At 48.8% G+C, this 23,103-nt stretch overlaps 1 protein-coding gene across 1 annotated transcript in view; it reads right to left on the bottom strand.

Annotated features, from left to right (window-relative positions):
- LOC133933829 (receptor tyrosine-protein kinase erbB-4-like) overlaps positions 1-23,103 on the bottom strand; it is a 161,948-nt gene that overhangs the window by 18,337 nt on the left and 120,508 nt on the right. The window contains exons 13-20 of the mRNA XM_062381066.1: positions 22,079-22,211; positions 18,189-18,282; positions 16,006-16,160; positions 12,995-13,039; positions 11,255-11,387; positions 4,970-5,092; positions 4,105-4,203; positions 1,294-1,476 (exon numbers count right to left, since the gene is read on the bottom strand). Of these exons, the coding sequence (XP_062237050.1) occupies positions 1,294-1,476; positions 4,105-4,203; positions 4,970-5,092; positions 11,255-11,387; positions 12,995-13,039; positions 16,006-16,160; positions 18,189-18,282; positions 22,079-22,211 (965 nt within the window). The remainder of the gene's footprint in view (positions 1-1,293; positions 1,477-4,104; positions 4,204-4,969; positions 5,093-11,254; positions 11,388-12,994; positions 13,040-16,005; positions 16,161-18,188; positions 18,283-22,078; positions 22,212-23,103) is intronic.

Genomic DNA, 23,103 nt, shown 5'->3' on the forward strand with positions numbered 1-23,103 from the left:
GAAGCTCGATGGACTCCTCCACATTGATTCACTAATTCACTCAATAGAAACAGATCATCCGTCAATAAGAACGAAGGGCAGTTATCTCTGTAAATCACCGTCTATTTACTGAAGTGACTGTCACAGGGAGGAGAGGATGGAGGACGTGGGGGGGGGGTGAATGATTCTCCTCCTCACTCCTCCTCGCTCACAGAGGAGCTGACACGTCTGCTCTCCTGCCTCCACAGGTGAAATCAAACCCAATTAGGCCAAGCTGCTTAAGTAACGTGTTGCTGAAGAGCTGCAGCCCCCCCCCCCCCACACCAACGTCCATGAGAACCACTCAGACCCTTCATACCAGAATCTATTCTCTTTATCAATGTGGATCAATACCAACAGCCTGACTGGTGAAGAGGAGATCTATGGAAACAGGAAGTTAGCTTCACATGGAGACTGTCTTCATGGAGTCCTGCAGCTTTGTGACTTCTTATTGAGCCTCCATTTAAAAATTCAACAACTGCAGACAGGATCTGACCCAAGATCAGGGTCTGGACCTTCTCTGGAGTTCACACATGCAGAATGCAGCAGGACATTCTGCTCTCAGACGTGTTAGTGAGTAAATAGATGTGAAGCTGCAGAGGGGTTTCAAGATGGCGCTGGACGAAAAGTCAAACTCACAAACCAGTGGGTGAGTTTAACACTAAACAGCAACGACAACAAAGCTCGACTCTGCCAACAAAACACATCAAGTATCAAACTGATGGAAGTCGACTGTAAATCAGACTTTAGTGGGATAATCTCAAGGATCTGATGCTGCTGCCACACGTCTCCCTGCACAGCCCCCCCCCCCCCAGCCCTCCTGCAGTAATAACTCACACAAGTTAAATCTTCCCCGGCTGTGACACAATCAAGCTGCCGAGCTGCGTCGCCTTCATTTGCAAACGAGACACACACACATGTTATTTGGGAAAGCGAGAGCACACACCATGTTTCAACGAGCCGCAGTGCAGATTCTGTTTTGACTTAATTTGTTCATATCTTGCATCGTCCCTGGTTTCCTGAAGGAGGAACGTGTGTTGTGTAGCTGAGATCGAGGGGAAGGGGGGTTGTGTGTGCTGCAGAGAAACAACACATTGTTGTGCAGGGACGTGGAAATGAAGGATGTGAGAAAGCTTTTAGAAACCCCTTCTCCATGTCACCATACATCAAACGCAGGTTGGAAAACATCAGATTCTCACGACATGAACACAAACCAGCCACACACACCGGTGGAGTCGTGCAGACACACACGACCACGCCGCTCTGTCCTCTTACCTTGGCGATTTGGACGCACCAGTTGAGCAGCAGCTGGGAGCCGATGTTGTCCTTGTGCTCGTGCACGTAGTCGAGCAGGCAGCCGTGGGGCATGAGCTGGGTGACCAGCTGGATGGTGGGGCTCAGGCAGACGCCCAGCAGACGCACCAGGTGGGGGTGCTCCATGCTGGCCATGATCAGGGCCTCCTGGGTGAGAGGGGGGGACGAGGACAGAGAGGGACTAAGGCGACTGTTGCAGTGTGTGGACATTAAATATAAATATATAAAAACCTCAACAGAGAAAACATGATTATTCACTGGGGTCACTTGTTTCACTGGTTTCTGTGACCAACACAGAGGAATCTTGGAAGCTCAGAGGGAACTGGACTCTCATGTCACTGCTCGATTATCTCCTGTGACTAAGCAGAGCTCAGTGTGTCTGTCCACGCATCTATTATCCTCGGATGAAGCTGCACTGTACTCCAGACTTCCTGCTGGAGGTGGACTTCCATGCATAAATTAAGACCTGTGGGATGATGAGGATATCTGCATGCACAGCATCTGTCCACGGAGCGTCTCGCCGGGAGAGGAGATCCTGCACAAACCTTCAGAGCCGGGTTTTCATCTGTATCTTAACACAGAGACGTTTTTAAATGTTGCACCAACACAATGGAAACACTAAAAACAACACAAAGCCCCCGTGTGTCTGATTCCATGAGCGACTCTTCATTTCTCCCTCTGGTTTGATTGGGAGTGTTAATGCCTTTTCTGGCTCGGCTCCGGTCTCTCTCGCTCGGCAGCAGATGGACGCAGAGGTTTGAACATTGGAGGATCGGCGGTGGGTAATTGTTATTGCGGCGCGGCCAGCGGGAGGATGTGAGCCGGTGATGAAGTGTTACTACGGGGGGGGGGCTGGCGTGTTTCTGCATTAGGGCAGAGCAGAAGCAGCACTCTGGCTCGAAAACACTTCAGCCCTCATCTCTTCCACATCTCGTGTCCACTCACATGGACACACACTCCCGGCAGATCTCTAAAGCACTCGCACACTCAAGGACACACACTCTCTCTCTCTGGTCGAGGAGGTGTGTATCCAGGCTTGGCCCCGGGGCAGCAGATAGATAGATGAGGTGCCTTTTTAAATTTAGATGCTAGAGAATGAGCTCAGAGGGAGAGTTGGGGGGGGGGGGGGGGGGGCGGCTGCCGTGTGTGAGTAGATTCATTCTAAACAGGGGGGGGGGGGGGTCATAGGCTATAGGTGGCCTGATTTAAACACAGCCTCCAAAGTAGACTCACTACATCTCCACTTCATAAAGCCAGCTGCTTCCCCGTGTGGCCGCTCCGTGCTGCCTCAGCCACGTCCACCCGGGACCAGCAGAGGAAGAAACAGGGAGGACAGTGTTTGAGTCTTTTCTTCTCACTCTGTGATCCCAACAGACCCACGAGTCGTAAACTATGTCGGGCTAAATTCCTGCTCCTGCTTTTTACTCCCAGGGCAAACGTTACAAGGAGTTGTGCAGCGTGTGTGAGTGTGCGCGCAGGAATGTGTGTGTTTTGGTTTCTCTCTCATCTCCCTCAGCGCTGACCTCCATTACCGCCGGCTGACCTTCCTTCCACATCTAACTCACTTGCTCACTTTCTATCACACACGCACAGACGCAGGGCGATCGACTGGCAGAGCTGAAAGTGATGCATGTTCCAGCAAACACGTGTGTGTGTCTGTGTGTGTGTGCATCAACACTCACTAAATGAGAGTATTTCACATATCGCTCAGTCACATATTTGCCAACACAAGCAAATCGGGCTGCATCTCTCACATGCCAGCGAGGCCACCGCTCCCACCTGGGGAGCCTTTTGTTGTAAAGTGTGCAGCGTTAGATTATATGTGTGTGTGTGTGTGTGTGTGTGTGTGTTTGTATGTGTTGGGTTTCAGAGTGTGTGTGGAGCTGGCACTCCAGTGGCTAGTTTCCCAGTGGTGAGGCGTGAGCCTGCCTTTAGATTGCTGTTTAACAAGCCGGCAGACAGAGCATATTGGCTCTGGATGGACAGAGACCCCCGCTGGGAGGAGAGGAGAGAGAGGGGGAAGCTGGACAGAGAGAGAGAGAGAGAGAGAAAGAGAGAGCGAGAGAGCGAGAGAGAGAGAGAGAGAGAGAGAGAGAGAGAGAGAGAGAGAGAGAGAAAGAGAGAGAGCGGAAGAAGAAGGACGAATTGCTGCCGTGTCGTTGGCTCGTTCAAAGGAATTATAAAACCTAATTTATTTTAAATCGAGAGACCTGCTGTAATAATGTTTTTCACAATAAACACTAAAACAGGCTCCGACTACTGGAAGTTGGCAAATCAAGCAACGCTGCAACAAAGGAGGCGCACAGGAGGCGTGCTCACACTCAGGTTGATCATTTGAAGGTTTTCATGCTCCTACTGTCCTCTGCTGCTGCTCCTCCTCACAGCCTCTGTCTCTAACACTTGGTTCCAGCTCCTGGTGAAGCACAGAGACCCTGTGGTTGTGGAGATTCACCAGAGGAAGGAGAGCGGTGACAGAGGAGCTGGGAGGAACTGGAAACTCCCTCGCCCCCCCTCCTCCGTCACTCCTGGATTCCAATAAAGTCCCCTCTCATAAACAAGAGCTGTTTTCTTAATAGAGTCCTGTTCAGTACGCGGCCGGCTGTGTGGTGACTTCACTTTATTACCGCCTCTGATTGAGATGGAACTCTCAGAAGAATTTACCGTCGAACACATCAAGCCGGTGAGTGACAGGCTGGGCGTCGGCCTGACAGCACGGACGAGGATACGCACAAATGAAAGTCGACACAAATTGCGGCAGTGATAAATACTCACGTCCATGAACTCCACGTTGGCTTTAGGTCCCGTGGTCTCGTTGAGGATTTTGATGGCCACGGGGATTTTCACCGTCTCGCCCTCTGGGACCCAGATGCCCTGAAACATGGAGAAAGGATGATTTTTAAAAGGGTCCCACATCCCCCACTGGTTTGTGAGCTGGTGTTTTAGTACGTCGGGTTCTACAGACACGTGGCTGCTCATTGGACAACACCTCTGAGACTCCCACCGGAGGACAGACAACGTGCTCTGAAGACCGGTGACACAACACGTCTGTTGGGCTCTCAACTTGAAGAAGACGTGAAACTAGAGATCGAGACATTAACTGTTTACTGACGTCGAGACAATAATCAAATTGAAGACATGTTATACTTGAATTCACTTTATTGAGCTTAAATTCAATCACCTGCTACAGGCAAAGAGCTGTGGATCATAACCAGGCTATAAATTGATAATAGACTACGTATGCAACTTAATTGCAATGAAATACAGCAATAAAATTAAAACACAACCCATCAATACTGATGTCGAGAGGAATCAGAGCCAGGAGGTGCAGTATTTATTCAGTGGTTTTGCTGAGTTTCAGGGTGATATGAATATTTCCTGCCAAGGGCATTTGGATTTGGATTTGAAAACATCCGATTGTGTTCCAGGTCCTCGAGCCGCCGGAGGCTCGCGTCCGTCAGGAGACACGGAGGAAACACACTTATTGTTTAGGTTGTGGAGCTGTTGGACGAGCAACATTGGATATGTAATCTGTACACTTGAAGGAGGGCCTGTGTGTGAATCCTGTTCACGCACACACACACACACACACACACACACACACACAGACACACACAGGCTCTTGTGAGTGCACACTGACCTTGTAGACGGTCCCAAATGCTCCTGATCCCAGGATCTTGACCTTCTTCAGCTCCGTCTCCTTTAGGATCCTCAGCTGAGCCTGGTTAGGGGCCGTTCCACTGGGGGTCAGGGGCTCCACCAGCTGACAACACACAAACACACACACAGCTTTAGTTCATTCATTTCATTCTCCCACCTCTTTTATAGAAACTAGTGCCCAAAATATGACAAACATTCCTCACAGACGCTGCTTTTATTGTGAAAGCGCTAAAAACCTTTTATTTTGCTCTGAAGTCTGAATATTTCTAAACGCTCGCTCCGGGCGTCACGATTTCTGCAGCGTGCACATTGATATGTTTCTGAAAGACAAATAATAACACTCCGCGTCCAGGGGTGTGAACGTGAAGCTCAGTCAGAACTGGCAGACATCAGTGTGGGCTGCGGTGGGCCCACTGCTAAACAAATCACAGCCCGGTGTCAGCTGCTATCACAGCTGACAAAGAGTAGCAGCTCACCAGCTGTGCACATACACAACCAATTCCAATTCAAGGTTATGACAAGCCTCCTCCTCCTCCTCCTCCTCCTCCTCCTCCTCCTCCTCCTCCTCGCTGCCTGGCTGCCGGTAACAGCTGACACCGAGCAGATCCCAGCAGCTGGCCGGCCACCCGCCGCACGGCGAGCCGCCCCACAAAGCCCCGGCTAATAAATATAAAGAGCAGGAGCTGGCACCTGTAACCGAGCTGTGAAAAGATCTGCGCCAGAGGGAGGGACACACACACACACACACACACACACACTTACACATTAAGATTAACACACATTTACAGTACAGGGACTTACAAATACACACACACACACCTAGATTCAACCAGACAGCAGATAAACTATATCTGAATACACATCCGGTTACATAGGGACTCACAAAATCATCATCAACAAGTACAGACCCCCCCCCCACACACACACACACCCACACACACACACAATAAGTCAATGCTTCAGATCGATACCCGTCTTAATGAGCCTATCAGCCCACCGGGTCCCTCAGTCCCTGCGGTTTATCAGCAGCATAATCACCCGGCTCAACCACGGCCGTCAAACAATATAATGAGACCATACATCAGCCGCTCAGCCGCACCAGCACTTATTCAACGTGATATAAAACCATCAGGCCAATAGGAGCGGCCATCGGCGGGCCGGTCCGCAGAATGGATGACATTGCCCGCGGCTCGGCAATGATATGCCGTTTAATGGCTATTGTTATTGCCGGGGCCCGGGGCGGCGCTGTACACCCGCTGGGACATCACTGCAGGAAGTGAGTTAGCGACAGGAGCTCGGGGAAGGAGGAGGACGAGGGATAAATACCGGGGAGAGCGAGTGAGATGACAGAAGGAGCGATTGTGTAATAGTGATGCGTCACTGAACCCCCCCCCCCCCACACACACACACACCCTCACTTGGGCCTGAAATCCGGTTTCCTGAAGAAATTACAAGTAAGCGAGTGAGAGGGATCACCGGAGAGCGACCCTGTGTAAACAGATGAAATTCATCGTCCACAGGAATTCAAAGACGCCAGAGAGGAAGCTCTGAAAGCTCCAGAAGCTGCTGATGGAGCTTCATGTGATGCTGCTGTTCTCAGGTCAGACGTTCACTTCTATAGCACATGTTCCTTTGTTTTGATAGATTAAACCGAGTAAAGCTTCATAGGCTCATATCAAGTCATTTCCAGATGAAGTGCAGTGGATGAAAGTGTCAGACGCTCTCTGGTCTCAGGGTTTGAACCTGCTCAACTACACAAGAGATAAACATCCCTCACAGCCAATATCCAATTCATTCATTTGACAATAATTGGGCTAAAAATAACCAGGAGTATCGTTTTCTAGAGGAAATAGGTTTGTAAGTGCTGCCGTCATTAGGGCCTCGTTGGTGGAGGATTGGTAATCAGCCATTAGCCGTGGTGCACGTTAACATAGAGCTCTGCTGTGACTGTAAGGATGTTTCCCAAGTCTCATTTCAATAAACAACAAACAGATCGTGAAATAATTCAGGATATTTGAGCTTCATTTCTGGAGGAGGTGGAGACTCGTCCATCTTTATTGAATGATTTGTTTTCGTATTGCTTTTATTATATCATTCTCTGACTCTTTGTGTTTCCTCGTGTTCAGGACGACTTCCTGATCCTGTTATATCCTCAGAGGAGTCTCGTCCGTCCTGTGAAATTTTGGGGCAAGGTGACCCGGGTTAGGAGGAGGTTCAGTGTCTCATCTTTAAATTCACTTTTAAATCAGATGGAAACTGCGTCTGTTGACTTTATTTGGAGGAAGACGAACTCTGACCACATCCATCACGTCTGTCTGGTATTTGGCCAAAGAGCATTATTTACATCCGTGAGTAAGAAGAGAAGAAGCAGGTAGAGAGAGAGAGAAGGAGGGAAGGAGACGAGGCCCAGGGAGGAGGTGACAGGGCGGTAATAAGAGCAGATGGTAACAGGCTGGAGCTGTTAACGTCTCATTAGGACGAGGCTGGATTGGATTGATGAGGGGGGGGGGGGAGGAGGAGGTGAGGAATTAAAAGACGAACAGAAAGAACAAGAGAAAAGGACAAGGCATCCAGCGATAAGAAGAGAGTTAGAGTCCAGGAAAATAACAGGAGGAAAAAGGAAACAAAGGAAAAGGAAAGTGCAATAAAAAGGGAAAGGAAAGAAGAAGACGAATAGAAAGAGGTTGAGGAAAGAAGGAAGAGGAGAGGAGACACAGAGGAAGAGGAGAGAGAGAGGAGGAAAAAGAGGGAAGAGGAGAGGAAGATGAGGAGACAAAAAATAAGAGGAGAGAGAGAAGTGGAGGAAGAGGAGGATTATGATAAAGGAGCGAGGAAGAGAACGATGAGAGAAGAGGAAGATGAGAGAGGTCTGTTAAATAAGATGCAGACCCATGGCCTACAAACCTCTCTTGAGCCCCCCCCCCTCCCCGACACTTTATTTAGCGGCTAATAACGGCCGTGCTCTCGTCAAATGAGCTGCGCTGGTGGCGCCGCGGAGGATCCGGATGCTTCATTGGACAAATATGCAGGATGTTCAGGCCTCGGGCTGGAATACATTCACAGAATTATTGTTGTATTGAATAAGTAAACAGTGTCCTCAAATAGAAACTGGTACCGCGGACCCTCGGGGGGGCTCGCTCTAATGTTCACATCACCAATAGAAAACGCTTGTTGTGCTGCTGAATGAAAATCAGGTGAAACGACACGACACATGCTTTTGCCTCAAAGCAATCAGCCGCACTGGTTCCTGAAATCTATTGTGTGTGTGTTTGTGTGTTCTAGAAGTGTACGACTTGTTATGAGGGCTTGTTCTCTCACAGTCTTGTGGATTATTAGCAGGTAAACAAAGAGATTCATGTCATTTGGTTTCAGATTTAAAAGAACAAGACAGACGTGAATCTACGGGCGGCACTATTAAATCAAATCTGATTATTATTCAATTTGATAAAGTTGTGTTTGGGGCTGGGGGGGGCTGTGTGTTGGTTATTGTTTTGTGAATCCTCATTAATAGGACCTTAATTATTAAAATTCTAATCACCAGAAGCCATTCAAGGGACTCGTAGGCCCAGGCAGGGAGTGTGTAATTCAAGGGGAAACTTAAGGGGAAACTTAAGGGGAAACTTAAGGGGAAACTTAAGGGGAAACTTAAGTCTTTCTTGGGGCTCTGAAAATTATTCTGACTTCTTTCCAAAACGTGAACCTGGAGAACTAAGATCTGAGCAGTAAAAGTAGAAGTAACTCTGTTTTGTGTCTTTTCTTCTTCTAGAACATTCTCATCCTTCCATGTGGATCATTTCAGGTCAGTGGGATTTTGTTTCTGTTGCTTTGAGCTGTTTAACTTCTGCTCCTCTCGTCCTGTGTGATATTCAACATGACGTTTTTTTGGTGTCCTTTGAATCCCTGTGATCTCAACTTGAATTTAACATAAGGTTCAGTTTGACTGGACGCTGCTCGGGCGCACCATGTTTGGCGTAACGCCTCGCGCCCGGGTTCAGTCATCCTGCCCCCGGTGGAGCGGGGGGGGGGGGGGAGCTGTCCAGCGCCGCCGAGCGCTGACGTCCTTCTGGAGAGAGAGAGCGAGCGAGAGCGAGTGAGAGAGCCGGCGGCGCTGGACCACTCACACGCAGCGTGTCTGAACAAAGCAGCTGGAGGAGGACCTTGAGGCGGGCGGAGGAAGAGAGGCCGATTCCAAGCGCATTAGTCCCGCTCCATTGGACCGGGGTCAAAGTTCAAGGCCCGGGGTGAGGCTGCGGCGGCGAGGGGACTCTGTTGTTTGTTCTGTCTCTGCCTGCGCAAAAAGCAATTTGTTTTCAGCGTGTTCTTCAGAAGGCGGCGCCGTGTGAGGCAGGCGGGTTGTTATGTGCGTCTCTATATTTCTTTCAAGGTGAGAGAGATGGAAGGGGAACAAAAAATAACAAAAACAGGAAGCCAGAGTTTAAAAGAGACAGATGAATACAGATTTAGAAAAACAAAGAGGACAGAGCGGAGACAGAGAATCGTAAAACAAAAGGAAACGATAAAGAAATGGATTTTTTTTGCTGAGCAACAGATTCCACACGTGTCCTTGATATGGAAATACCAGCCGAGTGCTCAGATCAGGATTTGACAGGAGGGAACCGCAGGCGCCACTCTCCTGTGTGACACCAGAGGTGAAGCAGTTTATTTTCATGCCTGCTTTTGACAGAGTGTGAAGGAAGAGAGGTAATGTGCAGCGGTTGGATTGGTTGCGTTCATGTCCCATCTGCTAACATGGAGGAGGCAGGGTGTACCACCAGGGGGCGATATATAGAGTTTAAATTCAAGGATGAGGAATAATCCAATCTGAATAAAAGCACAGGTTATGAAAACTTAAGAATTCAAGGCAGCTTTTAAGCAAAGATGATTATCTTTTGTTCTGATCATTTATCTTTCATAATGATTAAAGTTCTCTGGCAGACAAACTTTAAGTCAGAGCGGTTCTATAACACCATTGGATCCTAGGTTTGGTTGAGCTGAGTGCAGGTAATCAGATGGAGCTTCAGATGGAGCTTCTCCCTCCGTGTGGCGACAGATCTTCTTCAGTGTTCACGTCCCTGCAGCTGGGATCCGACCCGTCAGGTAAAGATCTTAACGCTCTGACCCTCTGTGACCTCCACACGCCGAGCAGCTCCGGTGTCGCGCTCACACGGCGGCTGCACCGCGGCTGATAATGTGCTGCTGGTGCGCCGGGGCCGTCGTGGGGATTGATCCCACGACCTGCTCTTAATGAGTGGTCAGTCCGACCCGGGGGCCAAACAGCCACAGGCGCAGACGATTTGATTGTGTCTAATTACTTTTACACCCAATTAGGTCCCGGCGCCGGGCGAGGGAAACTGACTCCGGTGATATCTCCCATTCACACAGGGAGGCGCGGGGGGGGTCAAGAGGATCGGTGCTCCGACTCGTCCTCCTCTGTGACAGTACATTAGCCAATCTGCTCGGACTGAAGCCCCCCCCCCCGGTCAAGAGGCTGTCGGAGCAGGGCTGATGAAGATGGATGTGTGTGGCCCGGGACGAGGCAGAAAGTGCCCGTGGCCGCCCTCCTCCAATTCCCATCTCCGCTCTGACAGCTGTCTATAACGCTGCCGCCTTCTACCTGTAGATTATACTAACGCACCGTGACAAGCCACAGAGCTTCAACCGCCACACACACACACACACACACACACACACACAGAGGAAACAAAGGGGACGGGTGTCTTGTAGCAGCACAAAGGTGATCCAGCCGAGCATGAGCACACACACGTGCACGTAAACCCTGGACTCAGCTGCACCTCAGCCTCTTCTCTCTGAATATCAAGTCGGCTCCAGCGTCTAATGCTTCCAGGAAGTGAAGCCTCCTCAAGGCCGGATCGATGGGCCGACGGCGGCCGGGCATAATTTGAAAACCCTTCTATATACGCACTGCGCGGTTTGGCTAAGGACCACAGCCAAGGTTTAATGTCTCAAGGTTTGCTTATGAGTCTAATTGTGTTTGGCGTCCGACAGCAAGAAAATCAGATTCAGAAAGACGTCTGTTGAGCTCGTCTGCAAAAATATAAACTTTGTGTTTTGTCCCAGTCATCGTAACGTGGCCGTCTTTTCACAACCCCCCCTCTGGGATCAATGAAGCTCATTACACACCGGTAATTCACTGCTGATCACACAGGACAAATACAGGACTCATTTATTTTCTAGATTCTCCTGCTCTGTATCTTCAGAGACAAATGAGCAAATAAAAAGAGAGTTGTGTCCTCCGTCCTCTCACCTCCGTCTCCAGGAAGCGCCTCAAGGCCCTCTTCTTCTTGATGCTCTTGCGGCGGACGTACACGGCGACGCTGAGGCCCAGGATGACGATGATGAACAGACCCCCGATGATGCCGGCTGCTATGAGCGGCGTCCTGCAGAGAGGGAGGAAGAGAGGAGGCGTCAACGCTGCAGAAACCTCAAGACACTTACAAACATCACCAGGATTCTCTCAAATTGTGTGGATCTGAAGTCTTCACTGTGTTTCAGGTGTTTACACTTGGTTCTTGAAGGAGGGTGAATCCCTTCTAGCTCCTCTCAGCATCATGTCTGTGAGTTTCAAAGCGGGAGCAGGTGAGGAGTTAAACTCACAGCGGGTGTAAAGGTTGGAAGTTAAAAGCTCTTCCTCTGCACTAATGATGCCACTAATGCTTTTGCCATTTACATACCTCTTGCACTTTTGTCTTCTGCTCCACCACCACTCCATTCTGTCTTTCTGACACTCTCCATCTTTATTCTTCCCCTTCTTTCCCCACAATCTCTCTTCCATCTTTATTTCCACTCGCTCCTCGGTGCCACACTCTTCTTCTAACCCTCTTTTAACACAACACAGCCACGGAGCATAAAATAAGACCTGCTTCTACGTAACACTCAAAACTCTATTAGCTGCAGAGGCCATTAGCAGCTAATGGAAGACTCATGTAGCGTGCAGCTGTGGTGGAGCAAGGTGCCACAGCGTTCTCCGTATCGATTGGGACGGACTAAAGAACGGGGATCTGGAGACGCACAAAGAGGCTGCGGGCTTAATGAGATCCTCGGCTATGTGGTGAATAGCAATGCAGCAGTTTGGAAGGACTGGGTCGAAAGGGGGTCAAAGACAAGGAGATTCAACGACAACCTCATACCGAGGAAACAACAAGACACAGAGGGGAGGAGAGGGAGAATAGAGAGATGAAAAACACTAGAGAATTCTGGGTAAAGAGACGTTTATATACAGCAACGAAAGGAAAGACAACTGAAACAGGAGAGAGAAAGCACCTGGGGGGGGGGGGGAGAAGGAGAAGGACTTCTTCTCATTAGAAGGGGGAGAAGGTTCACAGCAGAACGAGGGACACAGGGGGGTCACCGGATGAGACGAGGGAATAATGCCACTGTGAGAACAACCGGGGGACTGGAGACTCAGCAGACGTCTCCCAGAGGACAAGAGAAAGGTCTCGTCTCAGTTTCCTCTGATTAAAACCTCACCCTCCTCTTTCTTTAAGGGTTCACTGGTTTGGCTGAAGTCTAACAAGTGTGTAGCTCGTTTGAATTTGATCTTATTGTCAAACTCAAGTGTTTTTAGGTTTTATTTGTTGCTGCATCTTCAGCGTACCTCTGTTCTTTCATCAAGGCCCAAAAGTCCCTTCAATCCAATCAAGCTGCACAAACTCACACTCCACTGTCCTCTGAACAGGCCCCATTGTTTTCTTTAAGATCTATGAATTGTTCTCTGGGAAATCAGAGGCTAGAGTCAATCATTTGTACCATCGTTAATAATAATGGCTTATAAATAACACGTTTCCCTCTGAGAATAAAAATTCCATGTGAGCTCGCTGACGCAGAATCTCCAAAATCTAAGTGACACAAAATACAAATCGACAAGCAGTAAATAATGTGTCAAAGATAAAACACACAACAGACAGAAGACTGGTTGTTCATGAGAGAGAGAGAGACAGTTTGTAGTCGTGACTTTAAAGAGCGGCGGCCGGACGTCGTCTCTTACCTGTCCATCATCCCCACACAGTCCTGGAGTCTGTGTCCGATGCACCTGCAGGACAGACAAAGCAGAGATCATCCATTAAGACAGGGACCTGGAGATGTCTTTCTCCCACGTCCATCAGCTGTCACTGGGCAGGGACCAGTGGAAATGGGAACGTTACACACAACCGACCACCCGTCAATATGACAGGAGGAGGCGTCCTTCTTCTTCACGTGATATTTAAATGCTAAAATCTTTGTTAAAACCTAAAAGCTGCTGTTTACAGTGTTTTATATATTTATAATATCGATGCGTTGATCGTTGAACAAAAGAGGAGAAACTGTCTGTTCAGAAAATCTGCAGAACAACACACTTTTGTTTTGTCGACACCTGGTTTCTGTGTCCCTGCAGGTCTGATGAAACTTTTCTGATAAAATCATGAAATGAAGTCTGTTCTCATCCATTATCTATTTTTTATTTTTAGATCTAAGAAAACCTTGATGATTCTACTTGGTCCTCATTTGCTGATGTCAACCCGTCTCCCTGTGAATCAGCGTCTTTACCAGAATCCCATCCAGCTGCTCTCTGAACAGGAGAAGCACCTCCTCTGCTCTTTTCTCCCGTCAACACTCAGAGGCAGTGGAACGTGGAGCCGATCACAATCTGATTAGAGACCAGTGCAGGTTCTAACATGAGGGAAGCAGGAAGTGATTAGAGCGACTCCGAGCTGCTCATTAATTCTCACTCCTTGAGTGGACGGCTTGAACAGCAGGGTAGACACAGGAGAACAATTTCAGAATGCTTGTGTGTGTCTGTGTGTGTCTGTGTGTGTGTGTGTGTGCACGGATGCTGCGAGACACAACAAATTATAAAGCAAATTAGAAGAGCGAGCTAACTTTGGAATTAAATCGGTGACAACTGTGGCTCCTCTAAAAGTCGCTTTGCTGTCAATTAACTGGTGCACCAAATCGCTAATTAGAGAGCAATCAGCGGCCGTATCCACTGTGTGTGTGTGTGTGTTTCTGTGTGTGTGTGCACATGAGCGACAGAGTTCCCTGACTCAACCAGAGAACAGAGAAGTGGTCTGTCAGTAACCACTCGCTGCCTCTCACTCTGGAACCTGAGCTGGTTTTGTGTGTCTGTTTCATCGTCCTCCAGCAGCACGACTCTCTCCTGACACTGACCTCTGACCTCTGTAATGTCTCACTTTGGCTCACACCCTCAAATCCCCGGCCTCAGCCTCCACCGGGATGTTAATCCTCAGCACGCCGCGGCTGGAGGGGGGGGGGGATAAAAGGACAAGGCCTGATGGAGGTGTTGTCATGCCACTGACAGATTAGTCTTCACAGCGTCAGGAACGTGTGTGACTGAAATCTGTCATGTGAAGAATTATGACCTCACCCTCATCCTCAATTCGGCTTTTCACCTTTATCCGATGTTCTGCTTCTGCGTCCTTTGTCCTCATCTCTCGTCCGTCTTTTAAAAAGTCTCTAAAGCGGCTCTCACGTTATCAACATCTACAGGAGGACGGACTTAGCTCCCTGGACGTGAGAGACAGGACACGATGTCCTCCTCACTGTCTCTGTGTGGTTGTCTCTGACGCTGTCCTCCCTGTTTTCGTTAAGAGCTAAAAGCTAGAAGGTCAAAGTCAGAGAGGAGAGTTTAAAAGATGAGCGAGAGAAGAGGATGAAGATGTAAAGAAGGTCTGCAACCAGACATCATCAACTCCATCAACACCTCACTTCCAGGAGAGACACTTCCTTTTATTTGGATTCACCTTCAGCTTTTTAAACAAATCAGCTGTCATATTCTCCAGCCCTGTTTGCATGTATTGATTTCAGCTTCATTTTTATCAAGTCGGAAAATATCGAAGAGATGGAGAGTAACGGAGAGAGAGGAGCTGAGAGAGAGAGAGAGACAGTAAGTTTGGTTTTAATTATATTTTTGATGATATAAAAATCTATTTAGAGATATTTTAGTTTGGTAAATGGTTCCCACATGAAAACAGTTTAAATCCTCTCATCCATCTCTTGACTAGAGACACAAAAAAGCTTTAATTGCTTTAACCCCTAATTTAAAACCCCACGTTCTAATTGGCCTAAAAACATTTTTCAAAGTGCATCATCAATTAACAGGTTGATGATTTCCTAAGTGCTTGTTTTTTTTTTGCACGTTTAAAATTCACTTCACGACAGAAGCCGGAGTTAAAACAATAAATGCTCATGTGTGAGAACCTGAGACTGAAGAAGGATCTTTGCAGGTGAATCATCATCAATCCTCCATGTTGCTCTACATTAACTAACCATTGATGAATCGTGTGAGAGCTGGACTCCTCAGTTCCCTGCTCCGCCTCCTGCTCGTGTGAAACCTCATTGTGTGTGACAGCAGCAGCAGCAGGTGTCCTCTCTAGTGCTGAGGTGGACTTTCTTTAATGTTCTACCAGCGCCACGCAGAGAGACCGAGTCCTGTCGCTGCACCGACTATGATCAGCTGCATCTGAATTATGAGACGGTGTAAATCCGCTCTTTGCTGGAGCAGATTTTTGATTCGTGGCTTCCTCCCATCACAGAGGAAAAACATGTACTTTCTATAGAAGCGCTTCTGTATGTAGGTCCTCTCCTGCACCTCCTCCACCTCCTCCACCTACTCCTTCGTTAGCAGCCGTTCCTCTCGTTCTCTCTCTGCTGCGCCCGCCCCCCCCCCCATCTCCCCTGATCTCCCCCTCTCCCTGCACCCATCCCATCTTTCAGAGTTCACCCGCTCTGGCCTTCAGGGTCAATGCATTCTGCCCCAGGAGCCGGCAGCAGCTCGGGGAATCTGCACAAGTCATCTGCCTCTTCTCTCTCTTTCCTTCTTTCACTCCTCGGCAGGGAGGTGCTGCATGTCCTCCAGGTCACCGGGGCGTCTCCACGATGCTTTCAACAGCACCAACGCCAGAGGAGACTCGGGAAGTAAAAAGACGAGCAAACACCTGAAAGAACAGTCGTGTTCTGCAGCACAGACACACACATCTCCATGCATCAGCCTTCTCTTACCCCTGGGTGCAGTTGGCGTGGCAGGGATGACACTCATTGTTGGCCTTGGCGTATTTGAAGATGAAACTGTTGGCTCCCTGCAGCCCGTCGGGGCACTTCTCCACGCAGTTGGGTCCATCTTTGAAGTGGAGACATTTCACGCACTGGTCCGGGCCCTGAGAGGAGAGAGATGAGAGGATGGCATTCGGAGGAGGAGGAGGACAGGGGCAGAATAAATAGAGGAAGAGGCGGAGGGTGCAGTAAAAGGATTTGAAAAGGAGGAGAGGGGTGAATAAAGATGATTGGCCGAGGGGTGAAGGAAAGCAAAGGGATAAAATGAAGTTAGGGAACATGGAATGGGATAAAGCGATGGAGAGAATGGAAATGTAGAAAGAAATATGAGAGGAGAGGGAATCAAATTTACACCCGGTGATTCATGTCAATTTGCTCACTTCCTGACCGCGGCTAACGCAGCTAGCACGACCCACATGAATATCATTCAGTCGATTATCACGTGTGGAGCCAAACTGCCCCGAGTGGATTCAAACACACATCTGCTGGAATCGTCCAACAGCATCAGGAGTCAGGTCGAGTCAAGGAAACGCACATCGACTGGGATGGAGGAGATGACAAGTGGTAACTGAGCACAACTCAGCTGCAGCCCAGTCATGAATTAGTCAGGGGGAGAGTGTGTGTGTGTGTCTGTGTGTGTGAAAGTAGGGAAAGAAAATCTGCCTCAACTCCTTGTGTGTGTGTCTGTGTGATGAAGGTGCTTGACTGAAGTGTGATTCCTGCAAAGATCTGCGTGTGTGTACGTGGACTCTCTCTCTCTCTCTGTGTGTGTGTGTGTGTGTGTGTGTGTGTGTGTGTGTGTATTCTGGAGGCTTTGCTGCCGCGCACGGATGCTAACGATGACAGCCGTGACCTGACGGACAGCTCCTCACGCCGTCTGACACATTCAGACACACGCCATCAATAAAGATTATTCTCACTTTGCATGTTTGTGCGTATGCATGCGTGTGTGTGTCAGTGAGGATGCATACAGATGTCTGGATGCATCGGAGTGTGTCCGTGTGCATGTGTGTGTGAGTGTGAGGGCGTCGCTGGGTGATTGACTCCGCTGTTATTTACTACTCAACTGTGACCAGCATCTCAAACTATCTCTCTCTCTCTCTTTGCCTCTCTCTCTCTGCCTCTCTCTCTCTGCCTCTCACTCGCTCGCCCGAGGGACAGTCAGGAAAGGTTACGCACACAACCACTAAATTCTGCTAAACAAGTTGTGCAGCACATTAAATACAACTTTCTGCAAAGTGAACCAAACATGTGCACGTCCCCCGAAACCAGATAAAAACACTTTTAAAGACACAACTCTTTCAAACTAGCTCATGAATATTTTGTAAATAAAAGTTATTTCCTAAAACATTGGCACCAGGAGGCTGTTAACAGGTTCCACGACACCAGAGTTTATACAAACATATGAACATGAAGTTTTAAAATAGTTTTAAAGCTATAAATAATAAGTTTCTCTTTACTTGAAAACCGCTTCATCACTTGGGCACGGAGCCCAAAAGGATTCACCACCACACGAGACGGCAGGGGGCGCTGTTGCTCAGTGTAAGTTACACACTGTTGCTTTAAACTTGTATTCTTTTTTGGAAAGAACCCTGTTTATTCCTTTACACTGCAGATGTGTTTGACGTGTTGCTGATCCTCTTAAATGAAATATGGAAGTTGTGTTGTCACGTTTTCTTATTTTACCCGTTAGAGAAATCTATATTTGAGTTCTTAGCTCATGAGACATTTCAAAGGGGGATTCGAACACTTTGGAGACCTGCGCTGGGATCACATCCGAGACTCAACAGTGACTTTATGGGAAGGTCACAAACTAATCTCATTTGACTGTTTTGAGTGTGTTTGCCAAAAGCTTTCCTCCTGAAGTAGCCCCGGCAGTTTATCATTCCTCCCATTAACCTCCCGCTCACCTTAGCAAACACAACACTTATATCTTCTGGAATCCTGCATGCAAAACAGACTCACAGATAATCAGGTGGAAATCCAGTCTGGCAAACAGCAGATATGAGACTGTCTCCCCCAGAGGAATGAGAGGAGTGGTTTTAATCTAAATGGGGAAAGTCTTCTTCTAGAGAAAGTATTGTGAAGTGGGAAGGAGGCGGAAGAGGAGCGAGTGTGAGTCGAGCTCTCACCTGTCCCAGACACGTCATGGCGTTCCCATCCATCTGCTCACACTGGCTGTCACACTCCAGACACACGGATCCATTGGAGAACTCCCGCACTTCCCTGATAGAGACAGAAATCCAGATAGAGACGCATGCATTATAGATTTGAGAGCGTAGCCACATTGAAATATTGATTAAGAGCCTGCTGAGGGGAGATTTTGAAGTGCGCTGTGTGCATGTGTGCGCTCGCTGAACATAGGAGCCTCTTTGATTTTAAATCAACAGCAGCGAGAAATCAAGGTTAAACCTTCATCTACTCATACGTCTCCATGATTCCTACAGAAAGAGCGCCCCCTGGCCATGGGGCACGCAGGCCAGCCCGCTGCCCGAGACTGGTTAAGTTAAAGTGTTAGTGTGGTCAATATGCTCACAGAGCAGAGTCCGGAATAATGAACAGCTTTTTAAATCACAGGAAAAACAGAGGGGATGTATAGAGAGCTGCTGGGAGGGAAGGGAGAAACGAGGAAGGGTGGTGGAAGAGAACAGGGAGAAGGTGACGGTTGTTGTTCAGGTGAGGAGGGAGGAGGAGGAGGAGGAGGAGGAGGAAGGAGGAGGAGGAGGAAGGAGGAGGAGCAGGAGGAGGAGGAGGAGCAGGAGGAGGAGGAGGTGTTTGTCAAATCACTGCAGTTTGTGCAACTGGTAGGAGAATCCTGCTTCACACGAGAAACACAAACTGAAAACCCAGTTCTGTGAACATCCTCATGTGTGAGAACAGCCTCAGAGGGTTGCATGAAGCTGCTTCCATGACGGCCTCTTCTGAAGGAAGGAGGTAAACAACAAAGCTCAATATCGGGTTTATACGCAGCAATTATATCGGCAGAAGCTGCACAGAGCCTGAGGCCATACTGTTGAATCCTTATACATCTATGCATGTGTGTGTGTGTGTGTGTCCATGTGTGTGTGCGTGTAGCCGATCTATAACCCTCTCCCTTGTTTGTCTCTGAATGAGATTATTATCTTGGGATTCTGTTTTGAAGTGAGCGGCCCCGGCGAGCCGAGCCCGGCTGCTGTCGATACCGACCGCTGCCGATCAGAAACACTTTTCACTTCAGAGCGATCGATCGGCTGACGCACACAGGACACACACAGGACACACACAGGACACACACAGGACACACACAGGACACACACAGGACACACACACCCTCAGTGGAGGATTCACCCCGTTACCAAACAAGCCCCTTTCCCACAGCGCTGGGCTAACGAGAGGAGAGCAGCCCTGTGTGTTTGTGTGTGTTGTGTTTGTTTTTGCATGTGCGTGGAATAAAGATCCAACAGATTCCTCTTGGTGAGCTGTTTTTATATGATCTTGCAGCAGCAGACTCACATCCCCTGTGGGTGTTTTTGCATTTTCCACTGTTGAATATTAGAATAAATTCTCTCAGACTTTGTGCAGCTAAAAGAAACACAAACAGAAGAGAGACGTACAAGTTGTATCACATTTAAGAGGCAACAATAAAGACCATAGGATTCTTTTCTGCTGAGTGTTGGCGTCGGGGCGTTTTTGCACAAGGTGTCCTAACACACGGAGTTTCCTCTTATTAATAATGTTTTGGACTCAAAAGGAAAGTCCCATTGCTCTCCTCACATTCCTTCTTTGTCTTCTTTCTGTCCCTCGTTCCAAAATAAATTAGGTTTCTCTCCTGGAAGCTCCATCCATGGGAATCCTTTAAACGGCGAGGAGAGATCTCCTTTGTTGCACGAGGTAAAAAGAAAACTGCACATGAGGAGAATGGGCGGGAGACAAAGACCTCGGCAGCGGCGCTCTCAAGGGTCATTTCCATTCAGTCCAAGCTGTTCCTCCTGATTGGCCCCCTTCACGGCTGGAAGTGTGCACCGCGGCCCCGGCGGAGGGGGCGGCGGCCTGGCGGGGATTAGCCCGGTTACAGACTGCGGCCACCGCTCAGACCACAGAGCGGCCAAACCCACCAGAGCAACTGTTTTAATTAAACACTTTCAACGCCTCCATAATCTGCAGCCTCCCTCCTCCCACGACCCAGCGGACTTCATCTCCTCTCCCCTCTCCTCTGCTCAGCCTTTGTTTTATTCAACTGATGTAGAAACGGGGGGGAATTAGTGCCGCTCCTCATTAAGAGCGGAGACATAACGAGGGCGGGCGGAGGAATCTGGAGGTTTGAGAATCACCAAAGCCCAAAACATATTTAATGAGATTAAATCCGGTCAATAGAGGAACACAGGTTCAAGGTGAACAAAGATATTAAGATCATGTGCAGTGCAGTACAGTTAGATTTAGGAAACAGATGTTTATCACATGCAGCTGAATGTAGTCTTGATATTTTATGTTTTTCAACAAATAGGCCGTAAATTCTCTCCGTTTAGTTTAGTCACAAATATTTATGGCTCTCGAACTTTATTCAAAAGGTCCAAACAGCAGATATCATCTGGACTGATCCACTCTGAACTCAGCTGCACGGCTTTTACTGGGTTCTGTCTTGTAAAGCAGGAAAGTGCTGAAACAGTGATTCTCTATCGGCACTGGATTAGAGAGATGTTATATTTAGACATGCAGCAGCCTCCACTCCTAAATCCTCAGATACAGTTTCACGTTTTATCACTGGTGACGGTTATTGAACCAAAGAATATCCAGAGGAAAACAAGGGTTTTGAGATTCTGAGCCAGCTTCTTGAGATTGTTCCATAGTTCCATTGGTTGTATGTTTTATTCTTTGGTTTTAGTCTCATTCACGTTAACCCCCCCCCCCTCCTGCACAGTTTGTCACCACACAGAGAATCGTTCACCCGACACTTCGCGAGGTAAACATCCAGGCAGCTAACACACAAGTCGACTTTTTGGAGAACAAATCCAGTTTCCTGTTGGTTTGAGCAGAACACAGGAGCAGTCGCTCGGGTATAACACACATCAGACAGAAAGAGAAGCTGCTGCTTTCTGCCAAAGAGGCGTTTTTGAAGCTGTGTTTCTTGGCAGGAGGTGACTTCTTACAGCGGGCACACCCTCAGGTTATAGACTTTTGATTCCACAGTCAAACCAGTGACACAACGCCAGAAGTGGGCCTTTCCAGTGATACTTCTAATACATCACAGCGAGTGTATTTACAGTAGGGGAGGGGCGCGTGGCTCGGCAGCGCCCCGCCACGCGCCTTCCCCTCGCCCGTCTCCTTCAAAGCCTTCGCTGTGAGCTGTTTTCCTCGGCAGCTTCAAAGCTTCCCTTCCACAAACGTTGCCGGGAAAAGGGACGGAGCAACAAGTCGACATGACCGAGGGTTGCTCGCTCTCGCACGCCGCCTCCCGCTCTCGAACGTGAGCGCTCTCCTCCCATCCGTCCCCGAGGGGAAACACGAGCTCGACTTAACACTCGGAGGAAACTCGATGCAGAGCGTCTCCTCGTTCTGGAAACTGAATCTACAAAGAAGACCTCCTCCCCAGGTGAGTTGGCACTGATGCTTCTGATGTGCCTCAGAGCAGAGCACTGACCTGATGGGATTATTCACACTGGAAACAGAGCGTCAGTGGTTTGTGAGGACTCTCCAGGGGCCTCTGTCACAAACGTCACTCATTTCCCAAACTCATATCTGTGGTGGAGTCGTAATGAGATCAGATTCATCTTGGACAAAGGGAGCAACACGCAGCTAAATGTTCCTTTCACTGCTGGAGTTCACCGAGTGAGATCCCTTATTGGTTCATCTCATTACCTTCAAGCCAATTGGCAATTAGACTCTCCTCCTCCAGAGCCCTCGAGGAAGTTTCCACTTCATTCTCATGCATCAGGACCGTTTGAATTGAATCTACTTCCTCCGGCAGCGACCAGGACCTGACGCTCAGGGAGACGCTCGTTCTCTTGAGTTACGTTTCACAGAGCGGCTCAAACGGTGGACTCACCCGTCGAAGAGGCTGCAGGACTCCACGCAGGTGCGCCCTCGTCTGAAGAACCGACAGGAGAGACACTGGTCCGGCCCCGGGCCCCAGCAGCCGGCGTCCGAACACATGCCGTCACACACCATCCGCTGCTGAGCTGTGGAGACGAAGGAGGGACACGGATTAATGTGTGTGTGTGTGGGGGGGGGGGTAATAACATCTGTATTCTCCACACCTCTGCAATTAAAGACCCACCCAGGACGCTGAGCCTGAGTTTGTTTGTTTGTTTTCAGAATCGATGGCGCTCATTGGACTGGAGTGTCCCCGTCTGTCGGTGAGTGACACACGCGTCCCCGGTGAGGAGCCTTTTGTCAACAGCTAAACAGTCAATGGTGGACACAGGGGGGGGGGTAATGAAGAGATTGATCTCTAACATACACACACACACACAACACTCATTAACTGGCTGGTGATATCAACTGCAGCCGGGCAGGGAGCAGAAAAACTACGGTGGCCCACGAGTTTGTTTTAGTCTCTGTCACGGGGAGCTGGATCAGAAAAGATGGAACTATGACCTTTGACCTTCAACCACTGATATTTAATGTTGGTCTAATTGAACATTTCTCTCTTGAGGAATCTTAAGGCAATTGTCAAAGATGGATTTGCCCCTTTCATCCAGATCTTTAAATCTAACAGCGTCTTCTCTTGGTCCACGTTCCATCCAAGGTTTTAATTCTCCTGACAGGAACCCAACCTCCTGGTGGACGCAGCTTCCACCATCTGCAGCAGAACCACATGTCGCCCCCCCCCCCCCAGCAGCGAGCGTAATCCACCGCCTGACGCATTAAGCACTTTCCTCCCAGGGAGATGAACACGGGCTTTCATGTCCAAGGCCGAGGGGGGGGGGGTTTGGAAACATGGGAGAACACAGGAGGACTTCATGGGTGTTGAGTTACAAGAGGATCCAGAAAATGTCCAGACACTATTTCCAGGACATTTTATAGAGTTCATTATTTAAATTGGTGCAAATATCTGCAGATTAATTTAGC

The sequence above is a fragment of the Platichthys flesus genome, chromosome 22 (assembly GCF_949316205.1).
Source record: "Platichthys flesus chromosome 22, fPlaFle2.1, whole genome shotgun sequence".
Classification (NCBI taxonomy): domain Eukaryota; kingdom Metazoa; phylum Chordata; class Actinopteri; order Pleuronectiformes; family Pleuronectidae; genus Platichthys; species Platichthys flesus.